We start from the raw sequence: 22,619 nt of genomic DNA, 5'->3' as shown, positions 1-22,619 counted from the left end.
CCTTCTATTCTGGGCAGTTGGTCAAAGCAGTGCAAAATCGGATGCAAGAGCACTGCCATGCTCCTGGTGTCTGTTTCACTTCATGTGAGTTTCAAAGAGAACAAGCCAGCAGCCAGAAGAGCTACTCCAGGCCTGTCAGGGAAGGAGATCCATTACGATTACTTAGCAGGAGTGCTAACATGAAATCAATAGGGTCTCACTCTGAAAGTGTCTTGTAGATGGGACTACTGAGTTTCCCATTGGAGTGTTGGCTAAGAATGACTCCTTCCTTTGCCAACCCTGAACGACACTGTTCCCCTTGCTGAGGAAAAATAATACCTCTCACCTTTAATATGAAGATCTCAGGACACTTTAATATAAACCACAAATGAATCATCCCAATACTCCCGTTGTAGGAAGAGTGATACTATCTCCTCCTTCTTTCATACAGATCCAAACATTGAGATTAAATGACTCGCGCATCTCACTTTCAGAGCTGGGTTCAGAACCCGTGACATAAAAGTCCCAATCCGGTCTTTTGACGGAGAGGTCTTGCTGTAACCTGTCAACCTTGTACTCACCGATCTGCCGCACACTTCTTTTCCTTGACATCCTGTCCCTAAGGCAGGAAGTAAATAACCCATCCAGTTTTTATGGTGAAAGTATCATCTGTGAGCAGAGAGCAGCAATAGGTTTAGGGCTCCTTTTCGGTTTTGGGTATGCCTGCATGTTCCAAAGGCAGTGCTAGGCACAAGCAGCAGGCAGCTCGTAGGAGATGTCTCTGTTGCCAGGGAGGGTGAGGTTCCAGGGCAGGCATGACGTTGTCCGGCTGTGGGAAGAGCACAGGGAAGTCAGGCTGGGCACTGGCAGGTGGAGGTTGCTATCCTTAACGCAGAGGCAAGCAAGCTGCTGATGGATCTTGTGCTGCTTTGCAAGGGTATGATGAACAGGGTGCTGTGCCCTGGCTGGGATGAATTGCCTGGAGGGGTGTGTATGGGGTTGCATCCTTCATCTTTCCACCGCCCCCTCCTAGCAGTACCATTCTTGCTCTGAGTGCTCCCAGTTTAGTGTAAGAGCATACTTGGGAACCCGTGCAACTCTACAGCTTTCTACCTCCGTCGCAGCCAAGTCCTGTACTTTTAGGGGTGCAGGTTAGCACACCTTTAAGGCAATGTGCCATGCTGACCCATTCATAGGTGGTAAAAAGCCATGTATCGGCACATCCATCCCAACTTTGGAGTGCTTTGGTCTGCAAGGCACGATAGTAAGGAATAGTCCTTTTGCTCAAGGGAGCGCCTGGTATTTACATAGGAATGCCTCTTTTTTCCCCCTATCTGGGCCTACTGGATATATTTTTACTGCCTTGTGCTTGAGTCTCTTTACTGCCCAGCAGAACAGAATTTGAAAGTGAGCCCAGTTTGCCTTCTGCTTCTGGTTTTCCCTGCTTTGGAGTACCCACTAGCTTGCTTCAGCCTGGAGCCAGTGTAAGAGTAAACTCAGAAGCAACGTGGACAGAGTTTAATGTGTCAGCATAGAGCCAGCTATTTTGTCCTGCCTGCAAGAACTTTGGATCTGCAAAACTCCTGGCAAGAATATTGTATTATGGGGAAGACCATCATCTCTCTCAGGATGAGAAGGACTTGGCTGCTTCTGCTCTGGGTAAGGTAATTATGGCTGAAGGCATATACTCTACAGTGCCTGGCCTAGAAAATGCCAAAACGGTTGTTTTTAGCCTTAGTGCTTTATAAACCTGTGCAGTATAAGAAGCAGAAATATATTACTGGTCTTCTGTTGTCTCATCCTGAAAAATGTTTGTCTGTCATGTTTCAGATGGGGCCCACTGTAGGCAGGGGGAAGATGGAGAGAGCAAGCGAGGACGAAAGGAATAAATTCTAGTTAGTACAAGCTTTTGCTATGGTTTGTGACTTAAGCATCTTCAAGGTGATGTAAATCGCAACTGTTTTCCTTCCAAGGCACAACGCTCTTATCCTGGGGGAAGAATTGTAGAAAACTCCTAGAAAACTGCCTTGGTAGTTTTTCTCTTTCACAGGCAGAAAATTATTTACATAGGGTCACAGAGGTGATTGGAGAGACCTCTTTATATGTTTGTATAAATAGGAGAGAGAATGCATTGTTTCAAACTGCAGGCTGCATCCACAGGCTCAGTGGGTCCCTGTAAGATATTCCTGTGACTTACTTGCTATCGAGAGGCAGGGGGGCTACACAGAACTTGCCAACAATGGATGTTTCATCCCTCCTCCAAAACTGATTCTTCGGGAGATACTTCAGTGTCACGCTGTTTATCTGGCAGAGGGGAACTCTGTGGGCCAGCAGGCGTTTGCCCATCTCCTGGTGCCTAGGTCTGCAAGGCAGGGTGAGAGATGTGAAGGACAACATTCAGGCAACCTGCAGATGCAGGCTGTGTGCAGATGTGTTGAAACACTGGAGGAACCTGGGGTATTACTGTGAAGCCCTCATGTAATCAAATGGAGTGAGAAGACTCATCTGTCAAAACAGGGCATTGCATGAGAGCCTTACTATCTGTATCTCCATGTTTTATCTCTATAGTCAGGAATATTTCTGTATAATATCCTTCCTTCCATCACACAATTACAACAACTCTTCTTGCAATTGCATATAAATTGAAACACTGCCCAGGCTGCTACAGAGAGCTAAGTGGTAGATAAAGTCAATGTCTATGAAATCATGAATGGCATGGATAGGGATCGGTTGTTCACCATTTCTTCCAGTACACAAACTAGGGGTCATCAAAGGAAGCTAAGAGGTGGCAGTCTCAAAAAGATTGCACACTGCACACTGCAGAATGACATGCATGTCACATCACCTGAAATAAGTCAGTGATCAATCAGTGTCTGAACTGTGATGTGAGAATCTATGTTTAGATGCCCATTCGACACTGAGCTTCACTGCACTGGAGGACCGAGCTTTGCCTAGAGTGGGGAAGTTTCTTTGCTCTTTGCTACAGTGTGAATTAAAAGGGTTATCTTCAATTTTATATTCTCAAATCTATAGGTTTATTGCTGTAAGCGATTTTTTTTGGTTTAGCCTTGTGCTTCTTAGGAAGGCATTTAAATGAAACACAGCTGCTGTTCTCCCAGGGTAAGGGTATCTCTGGATAGGTTACCCTGCTATAACTCTACTGTCTCATTAAAACTTGAGGGTACAGCAAAGCCTTGGGATTGCCTGCCTGTCTCACTTCCCCAGGCAGCCTTTCCCTCCAGTGCTCACATGGCTCCTGCTGGACACCTATCAACCCTGTGTCCGCCAACTGCAAAAGGAAGTGCTGCGTGTCTTTCTGAGCAGATCAAGGGTCCTGACTTGACCTGGGTGTTAACTATTTCCTCCCTCTGCCATCTTTGGAAAAGGCAGGTTTGGCTTCCAAGCCGAGGAGGGGTTGAACAGACTGAGCTCCACCAGGCTGGAGTACAAACTCCAAATTGCAGTGCCTGGCTGAAAGTCTGTGACCAAGCAGCTATATCACGCTGGAGAGCACCCTAGAGCATGGCTTTCCCTTCCCTGGTTCTCACCCCCACCTCCTGGTGCCCAGGACTGAAGCAGCAACACGATTAGCTTTAGGTCACAGTATTTTGGCTTAGCAGTAAGGACTGTGTGAGAGCCAGCGCTGGAACCCTTCTGATCCTAGGAGAGTTGGCTGGGGCTCTTGAGCAGACTGTTTTTCTGCTTCCTGAGGCAGCCAGCAGCATGTTCAAGCTGCACGTCTACATTGCGGTTCCCAGCCCAGAGCAGTGGGCAGGAAGGTGTAGGAAGAAGTGAGGAAGCCTTCTTCTGGGGAACTGCTCTGTGGTGGGGAAATCCTCCTATGGCAAAGGCTGTGGAACAGGAGTCTGAGTCACATCCTTTCATTCAGATACAGTTTGGAGGAGTGCTTTCAAGAGAGAGCTGTCTGTCTACATGTGTGGTCTTGGTCCCCTGCCCCCTGTACTTTTCCCTACAGTGGGAGCCTAAGTGTTTTGCTGCATTACTGCAGAGGCAACAAGCTACTGAACACATTTCCGACTGTGCAGAGATGCACTTGTCTCCTTTTTGCAGCTGCTGTCCTATTGGGCATCAAGAGCAATGTCTAAGCCACCAAGTCCATCAGTCTGGAACCTCTGGTGGATGGGGTCTTGCTGTACCCATCTCTGTCTAGCAGAGCAGGGCTAATAACTATCTGACAGTGATTGCAGTTTGAATTGGCGCCAGGCAAGGGTATGGTGTAGAAAAGGAACCAGCGTAGCAACACAAAAGTATGCAAATTTGGGGATCCTGGAGTATACCTACTCGGGGAAGAGTAACCTGGGCAGGGTTACCGAGTAATGGTAGCACATGCCTGATGCTTGAGAGCATTTAAGTTAAATGTGGAAGGACTCGAGAAGAAAGGCTGTGGTTCATCACACAGTGATTGCACTCAGGGAGATACGCTATTGTTGTGTCTTTCCTGGACCAGTATAAACATCCTTACAGATGGAGCTGGGATAAAACAGGCCAGAAGCATGCACAGTCACTCACATGGTGATCTTCGCTGTGTCCTTGGTGCTGTTGCTGCAGAAAGTGATCTCAATGCTGGTGCCTATGTTTCTTTTCTTCTGCAAGTGGAACTCAACCAGGCTGTGATGGACTGAGCAAGAGGCAAAGTATGTGGGAGTGAGGGCAGGTACTATCAGTTGGACCTACCCCTGCCAAAAGAAGGCCTCTAGCACTCATTCCCTGGTCCCACCAGCAGAAAAACAGACATGAGAAAGAAACAAGTTTCCCTGCTGTGAGAGGCACAGTGGGCAGCTCTGTGTAGTCCCCTGCAAACAGACAGGCATTTTCACTACCCTTTACTTCAGTCCTGAAGCCATGTGGCTGTGTTAATCCTGGGCTGCGCCCGCACGAATAAATCCATTGGAAAGGGCTCTGTGGAGGAGATGTGCAGGGTTATTGCCCTTCAGCTCTGTGTCTCAGACCAGCTGGGCCACAGCAGCTGATTCTGATGGGGATGGTGGGTTGTAACTACCTGGCCTCCCCAGAGGATCTGTCTCTTTTGGCCAACACCCTTCTGACTCATTTTTTTTTTTCTCATGCTACTTACCACAGAATGGGGCTGAGGGACTGGTCATTAAATAAACTTTCACTTCCTTGGGCAGCTTTCTCAAGTTGACACCTGCCTGCTCCAGCAGGCCTGCAGGAGGAAATAAAGCCAGTGCAAGGAAAGCCATGAATGACTCAGAACAGAAATATAATCGGTCCCAATTCACCTCCACTCACCCCACACAACTCCACTGTCTCGGAGGACAGACCCTTTTTTTATACCAGTGCAAATGAGAGCAAGTACAGGTTTGTGATGTCTGTTTGACAGGTTAACATTCCCTCGGGAAACCTATTCCAGCTACCCCAGGTAATCATCATCAGAGTACCTCTTGGAGGCTTTGTTTCATTCCTCTGCTAACAAACTGTGTTATCAGTTGCACCTGTGCAAAATGAGCAAGAAGACTACCAGGTCAGGAAACTTAGTGCAGATGTAAATGACAATGCAACCACAAGGTGCTGGGAAACTGAATTTTTTGTTCAAGTGAGAAGACCACCATAACTTGAGGCCTGCACCACTGATTAGCTGACAATGTGGCTTGGGGTGACATGGGGAAGGGGTGGCTGATCTGAGAGCACCTATACCAAAAGAGGCCTCTCCTTATATTCCTCTGGCACCAGACTGCAAACATCACCAGAGTACTTCCTCTCCTCATGCCACAGCTCAGTTTCAGAAGCTGAAAAGAGGCAACTATTACCTTCTACCAGTCCAGGGAGTTCATCTTTGGGGCGGCCATGGCAGGAATTTATGAGAAAGAGGTGAAACAGCAACAGTGAGTGGTTTGTAGAAGAATGGGACTTCAGGCTTGGGCTAAAATTTCCAGCTGCTTCTCTAAACCAGACACTTTTTGAGCTAATTGCACTTGTTAGGCAGGTGATTCTAGAAACTCTCTTTTAACTCATTTGTGGGCCCTATGAAATGTTTAAAGATCAGAAATGTTCAAGGTTTTGGTGTTCTACCTTGGGCAATATATGAGCTCTTAGCGTTTCTCTATAGAAGCCTGAAAACAAAACAGCTTCTCACTATCCCCACAGAGAGCCAAAGAAAATTCTGCTCAGAGAAGTCTAAACCGCGTACTATGCTCTGCACTGACACCCATCAGGAATGTATTGTCATCTGCTCCAGGAAGGTCTCAGGCTGGTACTGTACCTATTCTGGGACAGGAGAACAGGAAGGGATCAACACAGTCCAGGCAATGACCATTTAAAAAATCTTGATGACTTGCACAGGGGAACGCCACGATTGGACAGGACTGTTTCAAGGCACTGACATAGAGATGTACTGCCCTCATGTGATCACAGATCAGATACTTATAGCCTGCAAGAAAAAAAATGCACCCAGAGAAAAGCAGCCATGAGCCTTTCTGTTTGCTTCAGTCTTTTTGCATCCTCCCAAGGAACTGAGAGTCAAGAAACACTCTTACTGATTCTGCAGTGATCCCCTTCCCATTAATAACATTTTGCAGAGCATTTCTGTGACTACAAGCCCCGATCCCACTGCAAGAGAAGTTATGCAGGAAGTTAGAAGGGTATCTTCCAGCCTAACAGAGTGCCTCAGAAGAAGGGGACCCCAGGGCTGCCCTGTCTCCATCAGTGTACCATCAGTGAGGCCCCAAGCTCTCTGCAAGGGGGTACAATAGCTTTGACTCCCACCTCCACTGGGTCCCCAGCTATGGGAAGTGAAGTACTATAGGTGTCCCCTATGACCTGACCCTCAATGTAGCTGGCTCATCCAGAACATATTTGAATACTTACCCATGCTATTTACTATGTAAAGTCCTATTCTCTAGCAGGAAAGGGCAGTGATTGTACAAGCTGTCTCTCTAAGGATAGACATAGCTTGCAGCATGAAAACAAAAAGAAGCTTTTGCTAGTAGTACTTAAGAGCCTTTCTAGCAAAAATGTTTTCTTTGTTGATACAAACTCTACTGATGCTAGGGTTTTGGCTCATACAGAAGTGTCACCAAAAGCACACCTCTTGACAGTGGTGCTGCCAAGACGCTTGACCTTATGTAATTTTAATTTTAGCTGCTTGTTGTACTGCTGAGAGGACATGTGGGCCATGAATCCCTGCTGCCATATGTCTTTACAAATATATGTTGTCTCACTTTGATGTCTGCCCTGACTGTAGCAGGAGCTGGTTGCCAAACAGCATTTTCGTAGGCTGCTAAATGGCCACGAAATCCCTTTGCTTGGCCACAGAGTGTTCTCACCTGCAGAGATGAATCGGGGGCATCCTGGCTGATCCTTGCCTCCATTGACGAAATAATCGATGTGGCCTACAGGAATCCGGATCCCAAAATCTGAAAGGAGGTGAAATGCCACTTCATTGTTATGCTTGGCTCTTCTCTAGGCTTTACCCTACATGGTGTTTGACAGGCCCCAATAATTGGTTGAACATTAGTAGTGCTGGACCCAGCTCTAGTGCTGGAGGCAGCAAGGACAGATTTCATGTTCCTACATGTCTGCATTGTGCAGGTTTCCTGCGTGGAGCAGAGTGTTCTCCAGGCCCTGCCATCAAAATGACTGGGAACTGCGGCGTAATCACCGCCTCTGTGACTCAGGTTCTTGATTCTGTATAAAGCAGAACAAAACTGACCACAATCTGAATGGGGGATTATGAGGCATGATTGAGAGTTATGTTGGCAGAGATTTTTGTGATCTTCAGGCAAGAGGTGCGACTCAAAGGCACTACATTATTCTTTAGCACGTGTTCTGCCTACTTAGACCCTAAGAGTTTTAGAAAAGTTACTCTGTTGTTCCACCAGCTGATGATTTCACTCTGATATTTTCCACTGTCACTCACAGTAGCACCCTTCTTAGGTCAGGTGGGAAAAGGCAAAGACCAGACATGTAAATTCCTTCCAGGCGGTAAAAGCCACGCTGATTCTGCATAAACTTACTCTGCTGTAGCAGGGTTAAGGAAGCAATATTTGCTGGAAGATTGCCTTCTGTCTAATCCCCACCTGTCTGTTGCTGCAAAGTGCTCTGGGATACAGATACCTGCCAATGGATTCATCATTAAAGCCTATCTAATCAAGAAACATCCTCAGAGTAAACCTGAACACAGGGTAATCTGGCATAAAAGGCACAATGACCTACACACTCCTTAGCAATAGTGACAGCAGGAGGAACAGAAGCATGGGCCGAAGAAGATGGAAGCCAGCTTACTGTCAGCATCGGTATGAATGGCTTCCACAAAGAGGGCATCCCCAGGATCCAGGCGTTCCTCAGGGCTGGCTCTGGTGTACTTAGGGCCTGCAGGATCCAGGCCTGTAACAAAATCAAACGCCTCAACAAGAAATGCTCTTCAGCCCCTCTCTTTCTTGTTTCTGGACAAGGTATTTTATCCGAAACTTTAAAAATGTTGCTAGGCAGAAGTGATAAATTATTCCCAGGTTGCACTGGTTATGCTCCGGAATGGTTTCTGTCCCCACTGACTTCCACTACAGCTTCCTTACCTTGTTCTCCACTGTTCTACTCCCCTTTAAGCAGTTTTGTACCCCAAGTTTCTAGGCTGTAAAGACATGACTGAGGTTCAGATAGCTCTAACAGAGTGGGTGCAGAGTGTCTTTTGGATTTTTGGTGAAAGAGAATCAAACTCGTAACAACTTCCCTAATTGTACTGTCATCTGTATTAGAACTACAGTCTGAGAAATGTCACTGAAGATCATCAGTTAGGTGATGCATTCAGCATCCAAGCATTACAAAGGTTTGATACTATCAAAATATCCTTAAAATAAAGAGGCTTCTGAGTCCTCTACCCACAAATAAAATCGAGTCCTTAAGCAGCCATCTACATTTTTGGCTAAAACTTGCTCCTAGAGCAACTTCTGGGGAGTCAAAGGAATACAGAAAATTATCCTTGGCAATACCAAGATACAGTCAAAGATCATTTTTTTCTGTTCTAGCTGAGGTTTATCCTGTTCACTTTTCATAGAGAATTAATCTCACAAGATTTTTTTTCACTCCCCAGGCAACAACAATAGTTTAAGCAGCAGCTCTGTTCCACATGCCACTTAGCCTCAGAGCTGGGCAGTTTCACTGCCTTGGACTCAATCCCATTAATTCTCTGTGAAGGTAGCAACATCAACAATATACAAACTGATCTTTCTGCATTTCTGAGGGGGGAGGGGAGGAGAGAAAGGGAAAGAAGGAAACAAAATTCTTTCCTATTCTTTCAACAAACAAAAGCTAATAATGGGACAAGTGGTCAGAAGAATATACTGCTTTAATTTTTCTTCCATGTTTTTTAATCCTGACACATACAAAAAGCTGAGAGGTTGCCCCCCCCATACTTCTACAGACCAAGTTTTAGTTAAAGGCTTTAAGAGATACTGAATAGTGTTATTCAGTATAGCTGAAAGTTCTTCCATGAGTAGCAGTCAATTCTAGCACGGCTCCAAGGGAAGCACGTTTCTATCCTCTATTCTCTATGCCTACCTCCTCCAAGCACAAGCTGCATGAACTCCACTGAGATTTACATCCTCAGCAGCTAAGAAAACTATTCACTGAAGTTACAGTGTATGCAGCTGAATTCCTTTGGGCTTTTTCATTTCCTCTGCAAGAATTGAAACAAATTGCTCTTCAGAAATTTTGGATACAGGGTGTTCATTCCAGTTCCTGGACCATTTGCTTTCCTGCACAAGGAGATATCCACAGCAACAGGCATGTGTTGAAGAAACTCACTTCACAAAAATAAACTCTGTGTTCTGATCTCCAAGACTCACTCTGTTTTTTTCTCCACAGCTCTTTTTAGGTGATTGAAAACACTTCAGCAAATTATGGCTCTGGGATCACATTCCTCTGTGTGTGTATGCATGTGTGAGACGAGGCAGGAGATGAGATCAGATATATCTTGGGTCTAATTCCACCTGTCTTCAGGCTTCTAAATCTAAACTGGAACCTGGAATGCCCAGCGTGCCTATGAAATCATAGGACAATCAGAAGTGTAGAAAAAGGGTGTCTTCTAGCAGAGTTAAAAAATAATGGAATAAATAAACCTACAGAGCTTTTATTACATGTAGACAACATAAAGGGGAGGAGTCTCTGACTCTGAAGTTAAATACCATGGTTTCCCAGGAAAGTGTCTGGTGCTGAAGAATTTGCTGATCATAAAATCCTGGTGCAGGAGAGTCATTACTCCAAGTCCCTCCTAATGTAAACTTTAATTCACAGCTTAAAAAAGGGCCCAGCATGAAACTTGGCTCCTGTTAAGGAATGCCTGTATTTCATGCCGTGCGGGTAGCCGTGACATGCGAAGGCTGAACCAACATTGCTCTGGCCTGCCCTGCTGAGTGTGCAGTGAGACCCTCCTTGAGGATACCTCTGAGAGACAGACCAGCATGGGCTGAGGCAGACTGGGAGCTGTGGTCACTCTACTGGAGCCTTTTTGTCTGTTTCCTCTTGGTGGTATTTCCCCTCCTCTCAAAATGAACCTCCATCCCTGGGGATTCCCAGAACTTGACAAGACCCTCAAAAACCTGATCTAACTTAAAAGGCAGCCCTGCTTTGAGTAGGGGAGGTGAACTAGATACCTTCCAAGGTCCCTTCTTACATAAATCATTCCATGACTCTATTCATGCTCCATACCTAAAGACTGACAAGGCCCTGAGTGAATCAAAAAGCTCTAAATGCCATCATCAGCCTCTAACCATCTTCATCTGTGACTCCCCCACTGCAACCCCTTCCTCACACCCAGGAGTCTGGCTGTCCGTGTTTAAGGTTAGCTCTGATTTGGTACAGCTGGGTGGCCTTAGACCAGTCTACTGTGAAAACAGCTGATTCGTGGGAGAGAACAGCAAGAAGCCTCATCTGGGGCCTCCCAACATTGATTCAGGCTCTTGCCTTTGGTCCATGCCTGAGCTGTGTTGTAGGCATACCATGCCCAGCCCTGTGTCTTGCTTTTATCATGCTGACTTGACTTTCTGGCTCGATCTTGGGCTTGCCTCATCTCTACAGACTTGCCTGGTGATCACTGGACTGTGGATGACTCTGGTTCCTGTTACTGGACCTGCTCTGCTCTTCTTGCCCAGATACGGTAAGACTGTGTCCCTTGTTAGTGAAGCCACTGTCCCTGCCTGAATTGCTGTCCCCTTGGGTCTCAGCTCACGTTTTCCTGCAGACCAGCTCTTGTTGCTCCCGCACAATGACATGCGTTGTGGGCTTTAATTTTAAGAACTACAGAAGTATACCTGGAAGCGTAGAAGAGGTATACATAAAGTGGAAGCATCAGTCACAAGGCCTCATATCCTTTTAAGCTGGCACCAATTTGAAGAGTAGAGCAGAGGGAGAAGGACCCTTTTGCAAATACATGCATTCTTTTGGCAGTGTGGAGGGGACTGATGTCTGGAAAGGCACTGTCATGCTCTTCTGAAGCTAGGAAGGAGCCCATAAACTTGGATCTAATGAGCCCTTATACAATTAAAAGACCACTATAGTTGACTCCCTTTCATTGCTCTTTTATTCTCTCCCTTGAAGAGAGGTGGGGACCCAAGACTCAGTTTTATGATACCTGTTATCCGTCCCAGCTGACCGCCATGGAAGTGCCCCACCAGGCCCCCGACATGTGCACCAAGGCTTACCCCAATGATGTGGATGGATGTCCCTGAGACTCCCAGGGCCTGCAGATTGATGATAATGCAAATTAATGTTTCTGTAGCAAAAAGGTGTAATACCCTGTCCCAGCCCACACAGCAGCTCTGTATCTCTTCTAATATAGGATTGCTTTTGAGGTATATGGTGGAGAACCAAAGAGATGTGGGAATGATGGGCATTGCCCCTTCTGTTTTTCAGAGTCTTTCTTCAGGTCCACAGATGCAAACCCAACCCTAACCAGGGTGGTCAAATGCTCTTGTTCATAACTATGTAGCCTGTAGCTTCTCTTTCCACAGCTTGCTTCAGACTGAATTCCTTCTCTCAGCTGAGTGATTCATGTTCACCATGTGAATAATCTTTTTCTCAGTAAAGCAGAGGAAATTTTTTTTTTTTACTTTTATACCACCATTGTACTAATACTCTGATTAGTATTTTAAGATTATATTTTCGGAGATTAGGGATTTATCCATGGGCTGAACTGCCAGACAAAGCACAGCCACTTAGACCTGATGTAAGATGACGCCATCCACAGGAGTTCAGCTGCCTGCAGGTTGGTCTGCATGATGCAGTACCATACAATGGGAGAGCATATAGTGCACGAGAGCGTGGGGGCAAGATGAAAAATCCTGACTTTGAAATGTATGAGGCCATATCCTGGAGCACTACTGAGGCTTATGAGAAGAGAATATAGTCTTCTGTGGTGTAGTGTTGCAGGAGAGGCTGGACAGAAGAAGTCCTTAAGTAGCTGGACCAGTGATGAGTGGTGGGGACACTGTCCAGCTCAGTCATTTGTTAACAGTGTGGGCTAATCAGTAACAAGGCATGACAGTCCTCTCCCTCTCCATCCCAGCCCCCATCCTTGTAATGACTCAGCAGCTCCAAGGGTTGCTGTATTTCTGGATACAAATGCGTGACTGTGCACAATGTGGTGCATACCCAGGGACTCCCATGCTGTGCAGCCTGGGTCTGCAGTGCAAATGTTACATGGAGAGTTTACATGTAGATGGTTAACATGAAGGTGTGTCACCCTCATTGCATAAGTGTTGTTCAGCTGCACTGTGCACAAACAAACCAGGACACATTTGGGGATTTCCAGCTACTGAGAAGTGTATCTGAAGCCCAAAGCAAATATAAAATACCCTCAAATCCCACTCCCTCCAACTCCCTGGACTAAATTTCTGGGCAGAAGAAGACTGTCCAGTGAAGCATAGACCTGAGAAAACCTACGACATCCTTCAGGTTTGTCCCGGGCTGGAGAGGCAGCTGACAACTGGGATGTTTTTCCTGAAAATGTCAAAACTCAAGAGAAAGAAGAAAAACAGTGGCATGCTCAAGCCTGGACTGAGAGAGATGGAAAAAAGAAATTTCTTCAGTGCTGCACTCTGGAATAAAGAGCCCACTGGTCCAGCTCTTGGAGACAGCAGATTTGGAGCAGTTTTCTGGACTGTTTGCATGAATGATGTTCTCTGGCCATGCTCCCCCTCCACTGGAAATTGCACAGTAGCTTACCAGGAGCTTGCTGATGAATTGTGAGATGGAGAGGGCTAGCTGTGTGACATTTTCCACTGCAGAGGGATAGGCTCCTGTAGACCCATAAACCCAGTCTACTGCGATCACGTTCACCTGGCTTGTGTGCAGTATGGCATGGACAAGCCCTTCAATCCAGGAAGGTTTGGTACCCAAAGCCCTGTGGAGTCATCAGAAACAAGTTTGTTAGGTGTCTTCCAAAATAGGCCACGTGTCAGTATGTTGTTGACTGGTGCTGGAGCTTCATGTGTCTTAGAGGAGGCTGCCAGTCAGATGCTGAAAGATTTGTCTGGTGCCAGATACAAACACGTGGTATTTCTTTGTGATGGTGTAATAACACTCTCCAGAATGGGCTGATTCAGAATGGAACCAGATATTTTAATGAATGAGATCACATTTGCAGGGCTCAGGCTGAGATCTCAGTGTTGCTGTGGTGCTTCAGTTAGCCCCCCCCCCCCCCGAGCCCACCTAGGGTAAGTAAGTGAGCTGACCAGAAACACCTGGATTCTGCTCTGCTACCAACTGGCAGGAAGTCCTTGTCCAAATCACTTAGCCTTTTACTGCTATATTTCCTCATTTGTAGACAATTTAAAAAAAAATTCTATACCCTAAAATTCAAGGAAAACTGAGGAGGCTATGTTCTACCCACTCTCCCTAATATCACCTGGTGAGGGGTGTGCTATGTCCAATAAGGGCAACAACTGGTTTTCTGAAAAGACCCTGCAACATCTTCTGTGGTTTCGTCCTGGTCTTCTATGCACTTTCTGTTTAGGCTTTTGCACATCAAAACAAATAATGTTATATGGTCACATCTGGCTGAAAAATGGCACAGTAAAATAAGCTTGCAGAATGGTGACAGCTTAAAAAAAAAAAACCAGCTCAAATCCCTACAGTTTCAAGAATAAAAGTATGATGTGTCTGGTAAGGCTCCTAAATGGCTGACTAATCCAAACTGTTGATAAATCAGGACATGAGCTCCAAGGAGACAATTTAAAGGGACAAGAATCTTGAAGGAAACACTTCTTAAATAAAAAGGTCGAAAGAAGGAAAGAAAAGGAAAGGGGTAAAAGAGGACAGAGTGAGAGAAGCAAGAGAGTGAGAGAGAGAAAGAAAGAAAGATTCTAACTTCATAACTTTTTTTAGGCTCCAAAAAATGTGAAACACACACAAAATAGGCAGCTGGTCCCAAACTAAAGGACATAAAGTTGTGTTATAATGAGGATCATCAGTAGCATTTTCCATGTCTCTGGCCCTAGCCCACCAACAGTCTCCCAGACAATTCCCAGGTCCAGCTTGGAGCTGAGCACTCTAGACTCTTCTTGGCAGCTGTTCTGCGTGCAGCCACTCTGCTGGGGATACCAAGAAGGTCACACAAGCAGGAGGTTTCCCTGCCAGCCCCACTCAGTGCTTGGGAATGCCCCAGAAGTGTTTAATTTACCAATAAAAACTTAGTCACAGTGCTCTTGTTTTTCTCACCTGAAGCCATGGATTATGATCTTGGTTTCCAGGCTGCTGTTGAAGCTGTAGTTCTCGATGCTATCATCAGCTAAAATCAGCTCGCCACAGCTGGGTCTTGAGGAGGTAAACAGAAGAAACTGGACCTTAAGTTTACTGCCCCGTAGGAAATTTGCTGTCTGGAAGTCAGTGCAGTGATGCCTTGAGGGTCTGTCTGTACTCCCTGCAATGAGAGGGAGTGAATAGCATATTTAGTCTGCATCTGTGCAATGGAAAAAAAAAAAAAAAAGCTCATTCTAATTCATTAGGAAAATGAAGGTAGCAATCTTGCTTCTATTGGTAAAGATTAAAAGGATAGAACATAGATTAAAATCAGCCTATTCTGGAAACTTAATCTGTCTGATAAAGTTGTTTCTGTCCTTTGGTGGAATTCACGCTGTCTGGGGAAGATAACTGTGGATGTCATGGTATCTTTGACTTCTGATAGTTGTTTTATTGAGACATGAAAGACATTCTGTTGGGTTTTTTTTCCAAATTGGCCACACACACCAGCTACTAAGTACATTTATGAGCCAGCTATTAGAACTTTAAAAAAATGATTGCCAACAGGTAGTCACCACTGAATGGGGATATTTCTATTAGGCTTAGTAGAAGGTACAAGTTTAATTGACAATTGTATCAAAAATCCAGAAATAAATACGAGAATGCTGATGTCAAAATATAAGAAGGCTGATGACAAAGTGCGTCAATGATAACTTCCTGATTGATTCTTTTCCTGGATGAAAATGCTTTATGGGAAAGAAAATGAAGCTACTGGAAGGCACTTTGATCTAGACAGAAAAAAACCAACCCAAAACATCAAACCTGTAGCTAGTAAAAAAACTGAGCAAATTTAGGCTAAAAAGCAAGCATAGAAGTTTAGCAGTATGTATAGCTAGGTTACCCACAGAAGAGTTGGATTCTCCATCTTTTGTCATTTCAGAGGACTGGCTGCTATTTTGGAAGGCTTGTTGAAGGTAAGATGTTGGATTTAGTGAAGGACTAATGGGGTGAAATTTATTGACCTGCAATGAGCAGGAAGCCAAATAATTGATTAAAAGAGCCCTTCTGACCTAAAAAGTGTTACTTTATGAACTGGCATAGTTGCATCCTGCTGCAATCACAATGCATGCACCTTCCCTTTTTTGGACTGGAGGAAGTGAAACAGCCCTGAATCTGCACATACAATAAAATAAAAATACTTTTTTTTTTTTTCAATCAAACAACCACATTCCTAACTGCTGACTGTTCCCATAGAAGATACTTTACACTAGCTAGGCTGAACATGGCCTAAGGGTCAGCACAAAGGAGTGAGATTCAACATTCAGATTCCCTCTTGTGGGATGTGACTATCCCTCACTGTTGTTTATTTTGGTCTTCCTGTGTACTGAAGGCAAGAGAGAAGGAGATGTTCTCTGAGATCAATTTGGAAAAAGCAGAGCTCGTGAGGCAGCTTAACTAGCAAGGGCGGGTTCCATGCAAACGCGGTGCATGTCAGAAACGGCATAGGGGGATCGTCAGTAAAGATAAGGCAGGAGGTGCACTGCTGTGAAGCTGCAGGTGACGTGGGACTGTAGGGATGACCACAAAAGCAGTTTCACTGTGACAGTACAATTAAAGAAAGACATGTAAGTGTGGTGCCTGTTTGTTTTCCCTCAGCTACTGCAGATTACACTTGCTAAGCTTTCAAAGCAGGAGACGCCAGTGCCAGAGGTCAAGTGGTCGCTTTTCTGCTTCCTTACAATTCAGAGTAAACACAGATCATTCTTTTAAATCAGGTTAGTGGAATTAAATCACTGAGACTGACTGAATCAAAGCATGGGAGAAGAAAGGACCATTCCTGCACTACCCTTTCTCCTGGCATCTAACTAGATTATAGCAAGGGCTTCTTGACACACAGGTTGTTTAGGGAGAATTGCATTCAGATCCTTCTATGTAAAACCTTCAATCCCTTGCCAGGCACTCATGTTTTTCTTACCTGCTTCTGCTGAGCTGAACAGCAAGAGGACAGCAAGAACAATGAGGGGCTTTCTCTTCGGATCATCAACCATCTTCCTGTTAGTCCACTACAAGTACAAGGAATGTACAGGGAAAAATAGCCGTGGTGGGTTTCTCGATCAGCTTGACTGTTAATGATCAACCAGCTTGTGCTCTTTTGGGAAAAAAAAGGTAAGGGCAATTACCTCTGCTCTTATTTGACCATTAGCCAAAGTCTGTGACAGCAGAGGGCTTCGCCGACTTTTTGATTTAAAAAGACCCTGACATTCCTTTCCTCCTTACCTCCCTTTCCTCAAGGAAAACTTCTGACTTCAGAAATCAGCTAGTGGAACCAGTCCCAGCAAGCGACAGAGTTACAGTGCTTTATCCTTGCCCCCTAGACCTGTCTGTCAAGTTCTGACTGCGGACACTGATTTGTCACAAGGCTTCGCAGTAAGTCCATGCCAGGAAGATTCATGCCAGCCTTGTGTCTATGTATTTTCCTATTGCATTGCTGTCTTTTTCCTGTATTTCTACTTTTTGTCAGATTTCTGTAGCTGCCAAAAGAAGGCAAAGCAATGGATTACTTCTGAAAAGTGAGGGGAAAGACAGGCTAAAATGTAACTGGTGGCTATATCACTGTAATACACTCAGATTGTGCATTTCTTAGGGTGGGCACACTCTCCACTTTTCCTTTAGAGACTGCATTTCAGATACTACAGGAAATAAAAGGATGATGCCAGTAATGCACCAGTATCACAAGCATGCAAATACTTCAAACAGATCTTTGAAGAAAAAACTTTACTGCTTTGGTGTAAACAGATGGAGAAGCATAAGTGCGCAACCAAACGTGTAACCCCCAGTCTGCCACACGACGTTCATGAGATGGTGGTACCATCTCCCTGGCTGCGTTAGACTTTCAGGTAAGGGCACACCTGTTTCCTAAGTCTCATTGGTGCGTGCTGGTCCTTCTTGCAAAAGAACAAGGCAGCTTTACCCTTGACTGTTAAACGGCAAGAAAGGTAATGAGCAAAAGAGCATTCCCTGTCCAGGCACTATTTTACAGCTGCTTTATTTGAACAACAAAATGAAGAAATTGCTTCGGTCTGATCAGAAAGATGACCAAAGACCTTTCCAAAAGCATCAAACGTTATTTTCCTTTACATTTATTGGTAACAGCTGTCGTTTCCTTACCCCAGTTTGCTCCAGCCAAAGGCTTTGCGGGTGTTTCAGGCAGAAGATCTCTTTTATTTCTAAGTGACTCCGGAGAGAAATGTCTCCAGTTCTCACAGGGAAGTTAGGCAGCATCAGCTGCCTGGCCTGGAGGGCTACTGAAGCCGTGCCCCATCTGCATCCTCCCAGAGACACATAGACAGATACATTCTGATCCTGAAATACTTGGCTCCATGATCAAGCTGGCTTATTGTCAAAGAAGTAGGTTCTTAGTGTCTCTTCAATTATGTGATTGAGTTTGTCAATCCAATCAGTTTTCCAGGATTGAAAGCTGCGATACAAATAGCCAACTCCTGGCTTCCGTCCCACTCTTCATCTTTCCAACCCCAGCAGTAGACTCACGTTGATTCACAGGTTGTAAGACAAAAGCCCATAGACTGCAACGGACCCCCTCCTTCTTCATTACACCCACAAATTCCACTGATCTGGATAATCTCTCAATCAAGAAAGGAGGAAATAAACCTGTGAAATCGTACCAATAGGCAGTGAATTTCCATGCAAGCCTCCAGAGCAACAGCGTAATTGTGAAAATGACAAATTTCTTGGACTAAGACAAATTGGAGCACCTAAAGAAAACCAGCGAACACCTCTTTCCATTTTTTATTTAAAATTATGGTAATAAGTTCTACTCTTTGTAGCAGGATGCAACTGTTACTCTTTGCCAAGTTCTGTGGAAATTTTGAAATCCATGTAATATAAAGCAGGCACTGGTATTACAGCCTTAGAGTAAAACAAACCTGTGGCCAAGATGTGCAGGTCTGATGTAGTTTTGCACTGCTATGTGTATTTGCAGAGTTGTTAAACAACATCCTGGGATGCTAAAAAAAAAAAAAAGTCATCATGAATTTGAAATTCTGTTTCCTCAGCAGTTTTTTTTTCTGTAATCTCAGATTTAGTAATTCCAGGAAATTTTTGATTACATCAGCACACTATGGTGGTCCCTCATGCAAATAGCGAAAGACGCTCAGCTCCTCTGTGCTTAAAATGCTCTTACCAGTAAAACTATTTTGGTATGAAGGGTTTTCTTTTTTTGTTTGTGAACTTAATTACTCAGTAACTACAGTTATGTTAGTTCAGAAACTTAATGTGCCACTTATTTTACTTCCCAATGAGTGATTATAATAGCAATGGGAACGCTTTTGCAAAGACTTTCAAACCACATTAGATTTCTTTTAACAGTTCCTACAGCCTACGATCACAAAGCACTGTGTGATTCACTTGAGAATGAGTCAGTGATAATGAAAGCAAACAAACTCGATTCTTTGCACAAATTCTTTTCATTAAAAAAATTGAAAAAAATTCACACTGCACATTCAAGCAAATGCTGAAATGCCCAACTCAGCTGAAAATGTCATCTCCCCACCCACAAAGCAACAGCTCGCAGAGGCATATAAACACTGCAAATGCCCAGTAGTCAAGTGGAAATCCGATCATAGGAAATTCACTTAGGCTGGAAAACTGTTCATTGATACTAGAAACAATGCAGTCGAGGTAGCAGTGCAGGACGTTGAGGGAAACCAAGGGTGAGTTAAGCAAATGACGACTATTTAAAACCACTCCCTGAGGTCTTTGCATTCGAGAGGGGGGCATGAAATATATGCAGAGCTTAGTTCACTGTACATTAAGGCCTGGATCCACCCTACTGCTGGAATACTTGGTATCACAGCTCCTGTATTTTCTGTCCCTTGCCCCTGGAGTAGAAATCATGGCTTTATGTTAAGCACTTCGGCTCCTGTGTATTGTTCCCAGGATTGACAAAGGAATCGGGTTTAGTTCTCGCCTCAACAAAAAGCGATTCAAACTCCTGACTTTCAGAAGATTGTCCTAACTATGAGATAGTGGGAAGAAAACATTAAAGATTGACTTGGCAGCTGAGGAAGGGAAAACACGGGCAAGTCTGATTGGGTACTCAGTCAGCAAAGGAGGAAAACCAGTCATTTTCTTGAGTCTTTCATGAGTCCTTTCTGGACCTTCCACCTAGTATGACTGTACAAGCACGCACAAGAAGGGAGAATGCATCCTTGCCACATATCCCTGTAGTCTCCCCAAAATAAAGGAGCCTAGGTGAGGGTACCAGCCACCAAGCTCAAGTTTCTCACTTTCTCTGCTCTGTGAAGCTCTAATCATCCTCTACAACATGTAGCAGCTCAGTAGAAAGAACTTAGCCCTGTTTTGAGTGCGCGTGGGTGACCTCCTGTGCTTCCTTCCACCCTGAAATAATCAAAGTGAAAGTGGCAGTCCCTGCTTCACATTTCTTTCTGCTAACCCCAAAGATCTCATAACCTACAGGAAAGCTGTAGTGTGCAAGGTGGGAGGTGCCATCCTCTCAGCAACAAGTTCAATCCAAAGTCTCTGACCTCTTGGGAAGACATTTTACCTGACAAGAAGACTAGTCAGCAGCAGAGAACAGCTGCTCCTGCCACCAGGATACAGCAGGAAGATGGCCACATTACATTTCTAGTGTGAACACTGTGACTTGGAGCCTTCACAGGGTAGGGAGCTCCCTTTGACGCTTGACAGAGATTAAGAACAGAGGGGAAAAGGGAACAGAGGACAGAAAGGCTTGTTAGGGGTTTCTGTCACTGAGCAAAAGGAATTTATGGAATGGGCCTGAGTCCATCTGGAAGCCAGTTACATGCCATGTCATTCCAACATAGCTATGGAGAATGGATCAGTATTATTGTGATTTTTTAAGAACTGAATGTGACAGCATTGCTCAGCCCAAAGTGCAGTGTCATTCTAGCTCATGCTACAGCCTGCAGTGATGAGGTAAGGGAGCTTACAGGGACTCCTAGAAGGAGGAAAAAAAAACCACTCAGCCTTGGAACATCTTCAGTGTTGATTTTTGGAAGGTATTCTGGTTAGAAGTCTCCATGGTTGCCAATATTTTTTTTTTTTCCTGAACTGCTTATGGGCACTGTTGTGTGAAAAACAGAGCTGAGGTCACTCCAAGTGGTGGTGAACAGTCCAACACAGCTTCTTGGCAGTGAGCACGTGGTCGTGGTTGAACCCCAGGCAGTAACTAAGCACCATGCAGCTGCTCGCTCACCTCCCTCACAGTGGGATGGGGGAGAGAATCAGAAGGGTAAAATTGAGAAAAACTTGTGGGCTGAGATAAAGACAGTTTAATAGGTAAAGCAAAAGCTGCATACACAAGCAAAGCAAACCCAGGAATTCATTCACCACTTCCCATTGGCAGGCAGCTGTTCAGCCATCTCCAGGAAAGCAGGGCTCCATCACAAGTAACTGTTACTTGGGAAGACAAAATGCCATAACTCCAAACATCCCCCGCTTCCTCCTTCTTCCCCCAGCTTTACATACTGAGCATGACATCATATGGTCTGGAATATCCCTTGGGTCAGTTGTCCCGGCTGTGTCCCCTCCCAACTCCTTGTGCCCCCCCCCCAGCCTCCTCGCTGGTGGGGTGGGGGGAGAAGCAGAAAAGGCCTTGGCTCTGGGTAAGCACTGCTCAGCAGTAATGAGAACATCTCTGCACCATCAACTCTGTTTTCAGCACAAATCCAAAGCATAGCCCCATACTAGCTACTATGAAGAAAATTAACTCTATCCCAGCCAAAACCAGCACAGGGTCGAGCACACCAGGAGAGAGCCAGCCAAGGGCTGAACCTGTGGTGAGAGCCTTCCCATCCAGCACTGGTGCTGTGCTGGTCTGCCCTGGGTCAAGCAGTCGAATTCCTGGGAACTGAGCATGCTTTGAGGCTGTAAGGTCTGCAGCTGGACCTGCCAGCAGCTGGATTCTTCTCAGCCGGGATAACGCACTGCGAGTGGGATGCAGGTGAAGGATGACGTATCCACTTGCAGCAATTCACCACTGTGGGAGGAAAGCTGACTTGCCGCTGGAGTCTTTGGCAGAGCAGCAATTTTTCAATAGTTGGTGAGTGTTTATGTTTCCCAAACTCTTGTGGTATTTTCCCTTTCTTCCTCAAAACCACTCTGTTAAGAGGCCAGTTAGTTACCCACAAAAGGGAATGTAAGTTTGTTTTAGTTTTGTGAATGGGCTTCTAAGCAGTTGGCGTTGAAGGAAACCCCTAGAAGTCAGAGCTGGTTTCTGTTGGGTTTTTTTGTTGTTGGTTTTGTTTGTTTGGGTTTTTTTTCCTCTCCACTCAGGCAGAAGGGTCACCCCCCCACGCACCCACATCCCCCCCAGAGGCCAACCCAGCCTCGGGTGAAACGGGTGAGCATGCCCAGGTTTAGCCTCGAGCCCACCCCTCAAATGGAAATATTGCCAGGTGTCCCCTGAAGAGAACATTGGGCGTTTTGGGGAGCATCGGTGTCAAACACGAGGGAGTACTAGGTTTAGATGACCGTCATTCTCTGAGGCGGCGAGCTGCACGTTAACCTGCCGAAATCTGTTCTCCCCCTCACCTGTGGGGCTCCCGCTCCACGTTAAACTGGTTTAATTTCAGCTTTTCAATTAGCAGAGCTGAAACTTCCCCACCGTGAGAGAGCAAGACGACGGTTTCTGCCGCCAGCCCTTGCCGGGGTTGCGCCCGATGAACCAGAAACCCCCTCGGCAGCATCCCCTCGCACCCCAGCTCCTCTCCGGCAGCCGCAACCCACCGAGACGACCGCGAAGTCTGAAATCCCCTTTTCTAACGGAGACCCGGGAGTTTCCAGAGGAACCCCCGTCCCTCTCAGCGTCGCGCAGGCGCCTCCTTCAGCCGAGCCCTGCCAGAGGAGGGCGGCGTCGCCTGAGAGAG

The 22,619-nt window shown here is 45.5% G+C and overlaps 1 protein-coding gene across 1 annotated transcript; it reads right to left on the bottom strand.

The window, feature by feature from the left end:
* Nucleotides 1-388: 388 nt before the first annotated feature.
* On the bottom strand, nt 389-16,841 carry PLA1A (phospholipase A1 member A). The gene is made up of 11 exons (XM_075034392.1): nt 16,652-16,841; nt 14,671-14,863; nt 13,177-13,354; nt 11,585-11,693; nt 8,242-8,343; nt 7,284-7,373; nt 6,221-6,388; nt 5,075-5,164; nt 4,510-4,618; nt 2,177-2,341; nt 389-808 (listed from the first exon to the last, which is right to left on the bottom strand). Exons 1-11 carry the CDS (start codon nt 16,737-16,739, stop codon nt 724-726), a joined length of 1,377 nt encoding a protein of 458 aa, XP_074890493.1. The 5' UTR covers nt 16,740-16,841; the 3' UTR covers nt 389-723.
* Between the last annotated feature and the right edge of the window lie 5,778 nt (nt 16,842-22,619).

This window comes from Buteo buteo, chromosome 8 (assembly GCF_964188355.1).
Source record: "Buteo buteo chromosome 8, bButBut1.hap1.1, whole genome shotgun sequence".
NCBI lineage: Eukaryota > Metazoa > Chordata > Aves > Accipitriformes > Accipitridae > Buteo > Buteo buteo.
Note: the sequence above shows the minus strand (reverse complement) of the source record. Positions and strands in the feature narration are given on the sequence as shown.

What these genes read in the sequence shown, in the direction of transcription:
- PLA1A (XM_075034392.1), bottom strand. Translation starts at nt 16,739, where the DNA reads ATGGTTGATGATCCGAAGAGAAAGCCCCTCATTGTTCTTGCTGTCCTC. An exon ending in TCCCTCAGCCCCATTCTGTG is followed by an intron (nt 4,619 to 5,074) that starts GTAAGTAGCATG and finishes CCTCTTGCTCAG; the next exon opens with TCCATCACAGCCTGGTTGAG. An exon ending in GACACAGCGAAGATCACCAT is followed by an intron (nt 2,342 to 4,509) that starts GTGAGTGACTGT and finishes CCTGCCTTGCAG; the next exon opens with ACCTAGGCACCAGGAGATGG.